General features: G+C 41.0%; 3 protein-coding genes across 5 annotated transcripts in view; 2 read left to right on the top strand and 1 right to left on the bottom strand.

The window, feature by feature from the left end:
* Positions 1-2,147, top strand: part of memo1 (mediator of cell motility 1) — an 8,131-nt gene extending 5,984 nt beyond the window's left edge. For 2 of the 3 annotated variants that reach the window (XM_069145022.1, XM_069145020.1), the window contains one exon: positions 2,063-2,147. In XM_069145022.1, the coding sequence (XP_069001123.1) occupies positions 2,063-2,131 (69 nt within the window). In that variant the 3' untranslated portion in view covers positions 2,132-2,147. The other variant, XM_069145021.1, reaches the window with a different exon arrangement.
* mkks (MKKS centrosomal shuttling protein) lies at positions 369-6,376 on the bottom strand. Its single transcript, XM_069145018.1, has 4 exons — positions 5,229-6,376; positions 4,707-4,888; positions 4,217-4,327; positions 369-4,136 (listed from the first exon to the last, which is right to left on the bottom strand). The coding sequence occupies exons 1-4, from the start codon at positions 6,208-6,210 to the stop codon at positions 3,708-3,710; spliced, it is 1,704 nt and encodes a 567-aa protein (XP_069001119.1). The 5' UTR covers positions 6,211-6,376; the 3' UTR covers positions 369-3,707.
* A 599-nt stretch (positions 6,377-6,975) lies between these two features.
* The window catches only part of slx4ip (SLX4 interacting protein), a 31,130-nt gene continuing 24,598 nt past the window's right edge, over positions 6,976-13,507 (top strand). Inside the window, exon 1 of the mRNA XM_069144080.1 lies at positions 6,976-7,030. Coding sequence (XP_069000181.1) covers positions 7,004-7,030 — 27 coding nt within the window. The 5' untranslated portion in view covers positions 6,976-7,003. The remainder of the gene's footprint in view (positions 7,031-13,507) is intronic.

Raw genomic sequence — 13,507 nt, 5'->3', positions numbered from 1 at the left:
TGTCCTCTTAGTCCCTTTTTATTTTCCTCACAAAACAAAGGATTTGAGTTATAATAATGCAATCTTTACATTTGGACTCATCCTGTTCTCTTGTAATTTGCCTCAGAAAAGGTATGAAAATAAGACTGCAGATATTAACAGAGAATATTCAAATGTAGCCAGATGGAAATGAAGTGAGTGTTTTGACTGCTTCAAGCAACATGCAACTTTAAAAACAGTGTCATAGGTGATTACTACCATTGCTCAACATAACTTGTAGTTGCTAAAAAAAAAAAAAAAAAAAAGGGCTGCACCCAACAAAGTTCACTAACCCCTGACTGTACAAAACCAAAAACATTATTATCATATTAGTTTTTTTGAATATAATATTTTATTCATATTTTATTCCTTTTTGTTTTTCCTTTTTTTTGTAGTTTTAATAGAAGTGATAGTATTTACTCAATTAGTGTAGATTTGAACAAAAGCAGCGTTGTCACCTCAGCTCTAAAGCCATCGACATGGTTTGCCCAATAAATTAGTGTGTACAACTCTAATCCTGGATTTCCAGTCTTATGCTTATAGCATTATAGATTAGTTTTGCAGGGGCCAGACTGCACTTGTGTGTGCTACAGAAAAGTAGTCAGCCGGATATTGTGTACACGAGTTTATCCCAGACGCCTCTAGTGTATGTTTACACTGCCACCTTGAATCTCTGCGGTTATTGAATTGTAAAAGACTCCAGTGATGATTTCTTTTATTTTTTTGGTCTATTTGTAGACAAAGTCTTTTGTTACACGTTCAGTTCTGTAAGAGCAGAACAACTTTTGTTTTGGCCTGAACAAAGTGGTAAAGCAGTAAAGGCCACGATGATCTGCTGACATGACAGAAACTGTTTCTATACCTGGATCACTAGGTAGTAATTTATAGCTGGTTTTCTTACTGTTTTGATTGAAAAATGTCCAAAGTTATTGGAATGATTTGAATTTTCCTCCTTATGTTTGGTTTCCAATTTTAAGAACCACTAGCCTATCGTAGATAAAACAAGTAATAGATGGTTTAAGTATTAAAATCAGCTCAAACGCTTTAAAGATTTGATCATCTGCCCAGAAAAGTGACGGCTGTTTCTCTCTGGTGAATTTTCGTCAGATGAAACTTAAAAAACATGAATATTTGCATAATGAAACGTTAAGCATGAGGATCACCGTTAGGAACAAAAGAAAAGGTCGGTGCCTGAAGTACTCCTCCTCTAATGTTTTCATATAGATGAGAAAACGGCACACAAGAGCTGAATGCAAAATCCCCGGTGATTCTTAGTAGCAGTGTCGGCTTTCAATGACAATATAATAATAAGCAGCACACTGTCTGCTGTCCTGTCATGTGAGATTTGAATGTCACTTGTGTCCCACTGACTTTTTGCTGCTGAAGTCAAGCATTCGCCATTTAAACACTGCAGTCCTCTAACATCTGCCTCTTGGCTCCATAAGATAAGCGGCTTCACACTTCGTATTAAGCTACAATATCTGGTTGAACCAAGTGGGTACAGACAGAAAGATGAATCCCCAGACGCACGTGACCTCTAATGCTAATTTAAGGGAAACTAACAAAGCATGACACACTGTGCTATTGTGCCTTTTATCACTGTTGCACATATACATATAAAGCGTATTCTCACCTTTAGTCTTATTTTAGAGTGTGTACTTGAGTTTTTGTTTTTCCATGTGTACCCTCCCCTTTGCCTATTGCCCGACATTGTCTCCAACTCGTCCCAATACACCAGGAGTGTACGCCCTGCCCCCCTGCCCCACCTCATCTGTTGGTCTAAAATGGCACCAACTGTTATCTTCTTTCTCCAACAGGGAGTGGTGTTCTGTTTTCTCCAAATCACCTCATTCCTGTAGAGACAAAGGCTAAACCTCAACACTGTTCATTTTCTGTTTTATGGATATTTGTTTGTCTTTTAGAAATGATTTTTGTATTTTTATTTGTTTTGTTTTTTTTCTTGGTTAGAGAATTGGAACTTACAAGTCACAAATCTAAAATATACTACTTAACTACTCCCTTAATGGGGTTTTTTTGATCTCAGGTTCCACTGACAAAGCATCCCAAAAGGCTCTTGAGATGGGGCCGAGGATTCATGTTACAAAATAAGTAAAATGTACTGAAAAGCATGTCTGCTCTGGTGTCTTGTTCTTTGAGTATTTACAGTCACAGTATTGACTTGCTACACGCATTTCATTTATTTAATTATTTGGCATTAATTTATATGATTTATGTTCCTCCAAAGTTACAATGAATTTGCCTCTTTTTTTTTCTTTCTAGCTGTGCAGCAGTTGAACTGTTACTGTAGCCCAATTTACTGACCATCAAACAGGTGTGGTAGCGTGTAAACAGTGCAGTGCTGCATATGCTGCTAAATTAGACAGCTTGGGTAAAATAAATTTCATCTGTGTTTATCCAGTGTCAATTTACCCAGGAGACTATAAGGCTAACATCCCCAGCAGAGGGAGCCAGCTGATTGGAGGAATATACATTCATATTATGGACATAATATTCCTACACTTCAGGGACTAAAAACTGTCTGGATAGCATATACAATGTATTTACAACAGTCCTGCAGTAATCCCGACCGGCATGAAGATTTCAGTGCTCAGTTTTTGCTGAAACCCTTTCCGATTCAGCTATTTTGTCCATACACTAAATAGTAAGTACAATCCACACCTTGTAAAACAGTTTCAATAAAACCTGAACATCAGCACCTTCACGGAGATAAGATTTGTTGCAGGGCAGTTGTAGTACACTGTTAGTTTTTGTAGGTCTACCTAATCAAAAGGAAACAGTCCACTTGTGCGTACTTAAACAAAATGACCACAAATCATGTTAATCCATGAATTTGACCTGCTCAATTGCCAGCATTTATACCATTTTTTAAAATTCTTACCACTGGACTCAAATTACAAACTTTACAATCAGGGTAACTGACTTAAAGAAAATATTGCATGTATGTGCACTGCAGCCAACACTTATCCAATGAATTTTGATGTGAGAAAACCATGCTTGAGGCTGTAATAACATACAAATGCAATCCATACACAAATATCTAGCTGCCGTTTTCCAAATGTCCTCATGTGCTCTTCATCAAACTGCATGGAGCCAGGAGGCTCTATAGTGAAAGTTGACAAGAAAAATTCCAGCTAGCAGAATATATTGATGACTCAGATCAATGTAATAACAATTCAACCATCATATTATATAAAAACACAACTATCAAAATGTGTGTGAGGAACACATTAACTTCACTATTGTACTTGAATTAAACCCTAAAACGTACACTGGATTCAACATTTGAAACTGCAAACGAAGAAATCTAAAAACTTGTTTTCAATGCTCTTAAACCCTTTTCTACGGTGTATTACATAAATATCAGGTTATCATTCCTGTACTTCAGTCACTAATCAGGATGTGTCTGGAGTTTTAATTTTATAATGAAGTTATGGTGAGTTTGGTCAGTCCTCCTGTTCAAGTTCTTTCAACCCATTCATTTGTAATGAGTGGAAGAGGAAAAACATAGTTTGAGGTCAGTAGTTCACCCTCACCTGTATTTCTTAGTAATATTAGTGACAGAAAGGGAAATCATGAGACTCACCAGCAGGATATAAACAAGACATTCCCACTGACTACTCATTTTGATCATCATAAACCAGGATCTTACTCTAGATTAAATATCTTTGTTAATTCACATCTTGAATGATATACCTCACATCCAATGCGAGATTAGCAGTTTCTACGGCAACTTGTAACGCATTGAGTTTAGCTGTGAAGGAGTCCAGCACACGAGGCTGCACAGGAGAGTCTGTAACCGAGGAGGCAGGAGAGAACTCTGCGTATTTAGTGTTTAGATAAGTCCACTTTGTACTTGGGCTACTTTCCACCAGTCCACAGCCACAGAGGCCCGAGCTTTCCTCCATGTGTTCCTTTGTTACGTCTGCAGGGACAGTCCAGTGGTGAGCGTGAGTTAGATCGATTAAAGAATTCCCACCGTCGTGCTCCAGCGCTCCGGCCACACAATCCAGGGAACGGCAGAATACCTCCACACCAAGAAGGTACTCCGTCTGTGAACACCCCAATGCTGATGCTGTCTCTGGTGCCTCAGTCGTGCCCTGAGATGAAAATACAGCACAATCAAGACGCGCTATCATGAGATGGATACACCTGAACCACTTCAAAACTAAACACTCACCTTGTGTCTGAAATAAGCAGCTAAGTGGGTCTCAGTACAGCCACCTCCAAGCAAGGCAGATGGTTCCCTTAAGGTGAGCCTCAAAACATGTTCTGCTGTCCGGCACACCACCTTTAACATAAACACACTTGTTTGTCATATTTACCTCCCACTAGTGAATAATGCAGGCACATGTGTGTTTTAAAACTGGATGATAAAACTGTTTTTGATCAAAAGTGCTGTAGAGGAATTGAATCTCTCCTCTTGCCGTGTTAGTGAAACACTTAACTAATGAGCTTTCTGGGGCTGTATGTTTACTATTTCTGATTTACTGACTGGAATATAGTGGAGACGATACACTCCAGTAGGAGAGAATGAGATCCAGCTGATGTTCAATCACGTGCCATGTAGTATGGTTTGTCCTTCTTGTGCAAGGGTGACCGAAACGGTTTCAAATCCATCCATCTACCTAAACCTTCAGACGCCAACAGTGCAGCTTGCTTTATCTCACCTTCAGCTCACTCAACATGGTCTCGTTCCTGTGGCAGAGGATCATCGTGCAGATCGCAGACTCTCCGACCGGTTGCAAATGCAGCATCGTCTTGGAGCCAAACTGCCTGACAATGAGATCCCTCACCTTCCCGTAGGCCTTGGGTGGGATTGTGGTATGCAGTGTGGCCACGGGTTGAGCACCTGTTTGTTAAATTACACATGAAACAAGATCTTCGATACAGAGCAGAGTAATCAGGGTGAAATGTATATTACATCTGGACAGTAGACACTTTTTCTTGCATTAATATAACATGCATCTGCTTATTCTAGTGTTTCCTTGACTGGAGCTTCTGTGCGTCATGTGTATTGAATCAAAGACCTATTTATATTGCTGTTAAACTGCATCAGATATATCATAATAACAAAGTCATTACACATGTAATTGTTAACCGAGTTTAATAATTTGACTAGATTAAAAGAAATAGTGTTCCGTGACTTTAACTGATTATTGTCTGCACAATATGTTTTCATAACGGTCTACCTGTCAGCTGAGTAAGTGGCTCCATGAGAGCGATACCCACTCTCTCCACCACAATGACACCGTGGCTCCTCAGGTATTGCTGTAGGACCGGGTGGATGACCTTCTGGCATACAAAGAGCTTCACCTCATCTTTAACCACCTGTTTGCCAAGCTCCAGAAGCTGATCCAGGATCTGTGAGTCTGTGTCTGCACCTGGGTGCACCTCAACCGTCCCATCTCCAAGTTCAGAAAGGTCCCCAGCTAGAGATGCACTGAGCAGCACCATAGTCAGAGGATTAGAGAGACCGTCTACCCTGTCCAGGTGGGAACCATCAGGCATGTCCACCAGTAAACCTGGAAAAACTGCAGAGTTTAGTACAGTCAGGCCCTCGAGTGAGACGGTCACTGTTCTGCCGAGGCTGACCGTACCTGGGCTGTTACAGGGGACAGTCAGCAGAAAAGCTCGCACAGCCAACCTGCTGATGTGAAGCATCTCCGGCTCTGTTAGGACACATGCTGGTTTGCTGGAGATAACACTGCGAGCTAATGTCATCAGGTTCTGGCTGCTGCAGAAGTCGAGCTTCACTTTGCAGCCACAGTCTTCTCGTCGCAGGTACGCGGTGCTCGCAGCCAGCAAGTGCTTGTTCACTCTCGTGGCCACATTTCCTCTGAGACCAGACTGCTTGGCTTGCTCAATAAGAGCCAGACACAAAATGGCAGCAAACAGGCCGCAGTCGCTGAAGCGAGAGACGTGGTTGACGACGGAGGTTTTGATTAGATTGATAAAAGGCTGCGAGGACGAAATGGCCGGAAGGAGAACAGACGACGCTGAGGTGGTCACAACGTGTCCTCCGATGTTGTTGTGAACTTGTTTCAGTCGAGCTGTCGGACCGAAACAGGACCTGAGGAGCTGCCTCAGCAGATGAAGCTTGTTGCAGATGTCCGTGTTGTCCAGCGGCAGATCCGTGCAGACAGATGGAGACTTATTGACGAGTCGAGACATCTCTGAAGCAGCACGTTGTCAAAGACCCGGTTCACCTTCAGTCTACATTTTAGAGTGGCGACGATACTGTCCATTCAGAAAGTCTGTTCAGCGAAATGTAATGGTACGCTTTACTTTAACACTTGCTTCCATTTTAAGCACTTTGGTTGCGAGCACACGTGTCTATGGTTGCTAGGACTCGGCCGGTGATGCTTATAGCGTTGCCTGACAGAAATGAAACGCATTTTGTGTAAACTCTTTTGTAAAGTCGATCAAAAACCAATTAAACAAGATTAACATCATAATATAGTTAGTATGCTACGATAACAAGGCATATTTGGGTATAATTTAATCATGTACGATTTAGAAATTGCTTCAGGCTTTGTGAAGACACTAATCGTTTCCATGGTAGCGGTCACGGCGTTATGTCCTTTTCGACCACGAGTCGCATCCTCTCGCCAGTCGTCAGCAGTTGTTGCCGTCAAGGCATATAATCAACTTAAAATCACATGTCCCCCGATTTTAAACAGGGACAATTACTACCTTACTTGATCATTCTGGAAAAAAAACAAACAAACATTTAATACGCCTTTTTCTGAGAGTTGCAACTCACACTTGCCTCGCGGTTTGGTGGACTACAAACGGAAGTGACGACATCAGCTGCAGCCTTGTTGTTGGACAAACATTCAAACCTGTTGGCGGTATGAAACCTTTGAACCAGTATTTTATCTTGTTTTCAGTGCCCTCTGTCTGTGTACTCCATGGCTGTGCTCTTTTTTTTTTTCAGGTGAAACTATCTTGACTGCTCACAGCGATGGCTCCTCACAAATTCGTCATTAAGGTAAGTGAAAACGACATACATGCAGTACGCAGGACCTTGTGGTACAGTGAAGTCTTGTATTAAAGTCATATACTGTGTGTTATAGTTGTTCCCTGACGACCTGAGGGGTCGGGATGGTTCATAAGGTCGCAGCAGATCAGACGTGTATTTTGGCCCTAAACCTTTCAGTGCTTTATAAACCAACAGCAGCAGGATTTTCAAGTTTGTTTGTTGGACAGGAAGTCGGTGTAAAGACATCAGAGCTGGAGGGATGTGATCCAGTTTCCTGGTCTCAGTGAGGACTGGATCAGAAGCGTTCTGAATCGGCTGCATCTGTCTCACTGACTTTTTACAGAGACCTGTAAACACACACTTACAGTAGTCGAGTCTCCTGAAGATGAACGCATGGACAAGTTTTTCCAAATCCTGTTGAGACATAAGTCCTCTAATCCTTGATATATTCTTCAGGTGATAGTAGGCTGATTTTGTAATTGTCTTGATATGGCTGTTCAGATTGAGGTCTGAATCCATGATTACACCTCGATTTCTGGCTCGGTTTGTGGTTTTTAAAAGGCAGTTTACACAAAATCTGATTTATATGCCACATAAAAAGTGCCCCAGTCATCAACAACCGGCATAATTCTTACACAACAGCTGCATTAAAATGATTCTCACTTGCTGAAGAGTGGCCACTACGTCAGCATGTGACAATTACGGGATATTTATATTGTTAACGAGCATAGGTGTTCTGATGTTCAGTATTTATATGCAGTGTCTATTCTTTAATGCTTTATTGAACGCTGTACGCATGTGACATTGGAAGACTGGTACTAAATTAGGATTTATAACTTATTTATGGGGTGTTCAATTTGGAATCGGCATATTTAACAAAGGAAGATGGTCTAATCACAAAATCCTCTTTATGTTAAGATTTTAATCAGGGCTGCAAATAACAGTTTTTTTTCATTATCGATTGTTCTGTCTATTATCTGATGAGCCATTTGGTCTTTAAAATTGTCAAAAAATGGTGAAAAATGTTGACCAGTGTTTCCCTAAGCCCAAGTTGCAGCCTTAAATCTCTTGTTTTGTTCTGACCAGCAGTTCAGAACCCCCCAAAAAAATCCTGTGTATTAATTATCATGGAAGAGTAAAGGGAGCAGAAAATATTCATATTCAAGAAGCTGGAATCAAGTAATATTTTCCATTAAGACATGACTCAAAGCGATTGATCAATTGTCAGAACAGTTAACAAATCATTTTCTGCCAGTCAACGAATCAATTAATTGACTAATCATCACAGCGCTAATGTTAATTATACGTTGATCATATTTGTCAGTATCTTGTAAACACATACTTTTCAAATGTTGGGAAAACTTTTGTTCTTCAGCAAAGGAGTTTTTGTGTGCTTTTCAATGACCACAAAGCCTCATAATTACATTCAATAAAAATCGTTTCCACATAAAACGCGCATGGGACACTAAAGAATAAAAGGAATCTGCATTTTATTAAAGCCTTTCAGCTGTCATGATAAACAACTGTAAAGGTTTATGTTACTGCCAAACAGTAGAAGAGCTACAGACACTACTTCCAGAAAGTTGCATGCCTTATTATGGTCTGTGTTAAACCACTATTTTTGTGGGAAAATATGTAACACAACAAAACAATATACAATTTATTTTTTAACATTTGCTCTATTGATATTCTTCTGTAACATCTTTCATGTTGCTTAAATGCTTTTTCCCTCCTGGTTGCAAATTATTTGTCCACTAGAGGGAAGTACTGATACATGTCTCAACTGTCTGAACCCCATGTTATGATGTTGTTGTTCATTCTTTAGAACAAATTATTCAGAGTTTCTGGTCACCTTTTTGTAAATCTCAGCTGACTGCCTCCCTGAGAGCCTTTTGTTAATGGACGCAGCTACAGAGTGCAGAGGAAACTCATTCTATTAAAAAGCCAAGCTTTTCATCCTCAGTCTGTTGCTCTGTCAGGAATAATGCACATCAGATGTTTTTGTTAAGTGCAGGGAAAGCCGCTGGTCTCTCTTTTGTTGATGTTTCATTTATTGAGAGTTTTGGATGAGGGCTGTAGACATTTGCGCTGATCTCTCACATCCTCCGTAATGCCATGTGTGCCTAGTTGACCAGATATTGCGTTCACTCCCTTTTATTTGTTTCATAGGCATGCCTGCGTACGGACTGCCCCACCACCCCCCTTGGTCGGTTGTGGGAGAGTAAAACGCTGGAGGTTCACGGAAGGTTCCTTCCCACTGGGCACATAATGATACTGTTGTGTTACTCTGCCTGAGAAAATGCACACAGCCTCTACCATGCTTAACCAACTAACCACAAACAAGTATGTTAGAAGAGATCAGTCCAAACAATAGCATTCGAGACGCTACCCAGGGTTTCTATTTTGCAAAACAAACACCACTACCACCATGTTTTTTAATGAATGAATTAACTTATTGGAATATTAAACAACAAAAGTCTGCTTGGAGACATTGCTTTCACAAAGGCATGTTGCAAAGTCGGTTTGCAGGCTTTCTCATAGAATGAGGATTATTGAAGCAATTATGAGTTATGTCTTTGGATTCACCGTGTCATGTTTAGGGGGCTGTTCAGCAGTGTGTTTTATGGTCCTTTCTCTTGAAATGTTTTCAAAGCAGCTCCCTCCGTGGTCTGTGGAACTGCAGGAGGTGCTGGTATGCTCCTTCTTAAATAGGCTTAGACTGCATAGTGACCTGCCACTTCTCAGACCTCCCGAAAAGGGCCTGCAGGCTGAAACACTGATCCACTGAAGCACTCGCTGTCTGCCAGGACATTACTGCTGCAGAGCCCAGCAATCTGCCTTCTATTAGCAATATGCACTGCTGACTCTCTAACCATCTAATGTAGTGGGCTGAGATGGAGACCAACGTGTTTTTAAAGAATAAAAAGTTTGAGCTATCACAGAGCAGTTTAATGTCAGAGGTTTATGTGCTGTTTAGTGTTGTTGTCACTGTGTAGATGAGCTCATAACAGACCACACATCATGCCTCTGTACAGAGTCATTGCATTTCCTGATTAGAAACATTTTTACATTTTCCACCTTCACAAAAGAAAGTGACAGGGGTAAAAAAAAAAAAAAAAAAAAAAAAAAGCCCTCCTTTCATCTCAGCACTGCTCCACATTTCCTAATGAGGCAAAACACATCTCAGCTTGCTATTTCTGTCTATCTACCAATTTCTCAAGGATGTGTGTGCCTGAGCTTTGTTTGCTGAGTGTTACCTGGAGATATTCCTGTCTGTTCTTGCTGCTGGAATTCCACTCCTGGGTTGTGTCTCTTTTTATCATGACATAAAAAGAACTCAGGTGTGCTGACATTCACCTCAATAAAGGCAGGTTGGCACACAAAACATTTCCGTGAACTATCTGTAACAGACTACCGCACGTTTGCCTCCTTAATAATCAAGTCTGTAGTTTTACTTCAGTATCTGGCAGTTTGAAAAATTGGTAAAAAGAAATGTCTTTTTTTATTTATTTTTTTAAAGGGGAAACCCAGGTGACTCAGAGCACAGAGAGCTGGGAATGAGGCAAATAAAGCCTGAGAGCAAGGTTGTCACACCCACAGATCTAAAGAGCTCCCCTGGGTTCTTTGCAGACTTGCAGAAAGAGAAAAAGAGAGAGACAAAAGGGAGAGTGGGAGAGATGCAAGTTTTATTGAGTGAGACCGCATCTGCTGCCCCTTCTCTCCCAATGTAAACATCTGTGGCTGGTTAGTGTTAGCCTCTGAGCTAAGTGCAGTCCGAGAAGGTCTGGTTCTTATACTGTGCGATAGGAGTGGCAAAGGGCAGCGAGGTGGGGAGGCGGGCGAAGCTGCTCATGGAGTTTGGGCCCAGTGCCCAGCTTGGAGCAGCACAGGCGGGAGGGTGGAGAGCCGGGTCTGGGAGAGAGATAAGGGAAGGTAGAGAGTGTTTTGGGAACTGAGAGTGATATAGACCAGAGCTCTGAAGACTAGAAAAGGCAAAGGAGCTGTCAGGAGGATTTGTTTATTTATAGACTGAAAATATAAAGACTTTTTCTCATGTGCCGAAAACTGTGAGCAGCTTCAGTCTCTGTTTCTAATGTTTCTAACCTTTCTTTTACTCGCAGGTAATATTTATCAGTTTGGCAGCAGGGGGGAGAGAAGTTGAGCTTAGCCTGCAGGAAGACTCAGTCCTATTCATTCACTGTGACAGCACACAAAAGATGGCACAATAAAGGATTTGGTATTAAGTAGCGCTTCTTGCCGCCTCTCATTCAGCCTTCAGCCTCCAAGCCTCTGTTCATAACTCTAAATAGCCTTTGCAAGGCGGGGAACAAAGCAGTGCTGGCCCACTTTAGCATGTATGAAAAGAGTAACTTCCTCCAGAACTTGGCCCTTTATCAAACTGTTCTCTCCAACAGCAGAGACAGTTGCACAGGGTAATGCTTTAAATGTGTCAAATCAAACTACACAAAGTAGGATAGCTCATGAATTTGATAACCGAAAATGCCAAGAGTTAATGAAACCCTTTTGGGTTCCTGAGTAGGAGATTGTAGAGATGGTTTTATAGAGAAAATTATAGGATGTATTTGACTGATTATGTTGTTAATTGCTATTTTGTTTTATTGCAACATGTATAGTGGATTTTTTTTTTTTTTTTTTTTTTTTTTTTTTAACTACTTTTTGATTATTTTAGGCTCTGGTGGTTTATGTTATTGCATCTATAAACTATTAGGCTGCTGGCAGAGATCTTACTGAAAGAGGGGCCAAAGCCGGGGCCTTCAGGGGGATACACAAAGGTCATAGTTCATGGCAGAGTTCAGCCAAGAGATCCACTGGTCAGTCTTTGTGCTGTGAGTTAACAAATTTAGACCACATGATGTGATTGTGTTCAGAGTCTTTGTGTAAAATTAGATTCTGCTGTTTTTTTCCATCTTACCTGCCACACTGTTTGAAGTGTCCCTTGTAAAAGCTCTAGTAGCTGCACCTACACAGTGCACCACTCAAACATTTTGCAGGGAATTTGTCCCTCCACCTATCTGGCACGTTTGCTGTGGAAATTAATTGGTTTCTCATTAAGGTGATTGCATTAGTTGGATTTCCTGACAAAATCCCCCATTTTTGAGTGAACCTTCTGAATCACATGCTGTTTTTGTGTAAGGGGCAGGCCACTGTTTATCATTAACGTCCAGTTCCCAGTCGAGTCTTGTCTGCTCTTCTAATGTGATAAAAAGAAGTTAGTCTACAGCTTGCTAAATGTCTGGCTTTCTGCCTAAAGCACAGACTCAATCAGAAGCACATAAACTATGTTAGGGCATTCACAATGCCGTGCCTCTCCGTAAGGATCTCACTCTAAACCCAATACTGCTCTTCAGTTTCAGATATTTATCAAATTTACCTTGCAGGGCTCATCAAAGTTTCCATTAGTTTGTGTAATTTTGAGCCATAAAGGATTGATCTCGTGGTCCCTGTTGGGATTTATATGCATGAGGGGGACAGAATATAATAATAACAACATCATCTATGACCCCAAAAATTACCATTAACATTTGTCTTTAACAAAAATCAAACATTATCAGGTAAGAATTGAATCGTCTGTAGAGCCATGCTTAAGTCAGTATAGCAAAACCCCCCATTCTGCATGTGTCAAGTCCACTAGTTTGGCTCTGTGTTTTGATTGACAAGGTCTGACCCTCTGTTGCTAGGCTTTCCCACACACGGGTAATTGTGGGAGGCCACCAGTCAGCGGTGGACCGCTGCGAGACAAAGGTCAAAGGATGAAGAGAAGGCTGATCTGTAGGGACGAGCTCATACTGACGTGCACACATTTTATACACGAGGAGGTGGCACATTACGTGGGTCACTGTTCTGGTGCGTGGAATTCTTGTCTTTGTGAAAACGTGGTTTTGTTTAACCACTTTTTTGTTCTTTTTTTGCAACGTTTTTACAGACCCTGTTTAGTATTTCTACTTGAGGGTATCATATCTTGATGTTTTGTGCTCTCTTTCCCATTCGTTTTGGTAATCCAGATCTGGTGATATACTTTAGTCTGAACACATCAGGGCTTCAGGACAGAAAAACAGTGCATTACTGAAATTAGAAACTACGAGAAACATTCACTGGTCAGTCATATGGGGGTGCCCTTTCCTCTACTTGAACTGCAAGTAAAAGTGAGACAGCAAAGTTTTTTATTTAGTATTTACAGGAAGACGATGAGAAAGGAAAATTCTCTCGTGGGAAAAAAATAATGCAAAATATTTGGCAGCTTGACTTGCTTAGAGCCAGCGTGTTGCCTTTTACATACATTTGACGGAAGCTTCGCAGTCCGACTTTAGTTTTACAACAGTAACTACAACTTTCTCAATCTCCCTGATGAACGAGCTACTTAACTCATTTTTAAAGAAAAGGAGGAGACAACTGGACAAAGTTTGGAGTTGAGAAGTGTAGACTTGTGTCTAGAATTAGGTCTAAAGAAGGAGGGGGAGGCCTTGC

The sequence above is a fragment of the Embiotoca jacksoni genome, unplaced genomic scaffold (assembly GCF_022577435.1).
Source record: "Embiotoca jacksoni isolate LCO1_2020_lvr unplaced genomic scaffold, fEmbJac1.0.p SCAF_12, whole genome shotgun sequence".
Taxonomy (NCBI): Eukaryota; Metazoa; Chordata; class Actinopteri; family Embiotocidae; genus Embiotoca; species Embiotoca jacksoni.
The sequence above is the reverse complement of the archived record's forward strand: the minus strand, read 5'-3'. Positions and strand labels throughout refer to the sequence as shown.

Bases quoted from the DNA above. Each gene is read 5' to 3' on its own strand.
- mkks (XM_069145018.1), bottom strand. From the start codon at position 6,210: ATGTCTCGACTCGTCAATAAGTCTCCATCTGTCTGCACGGATCTGCCG. The intron at 4,328-4,706 runs GTGAGATAAAGC...TTTATGTTAAAG, and splicing joins CCATGTTGAGTGAGCTGAAG to GTGGTGTGCCGGACAGCAGA. The intron at 4,137-4,216 runs GTGAGTGTTTAG...TTTTCATCTCAG, and splicing joins CTGCTTATTTCAGACACAAG to GGCACGACTGAGGCACCAGA.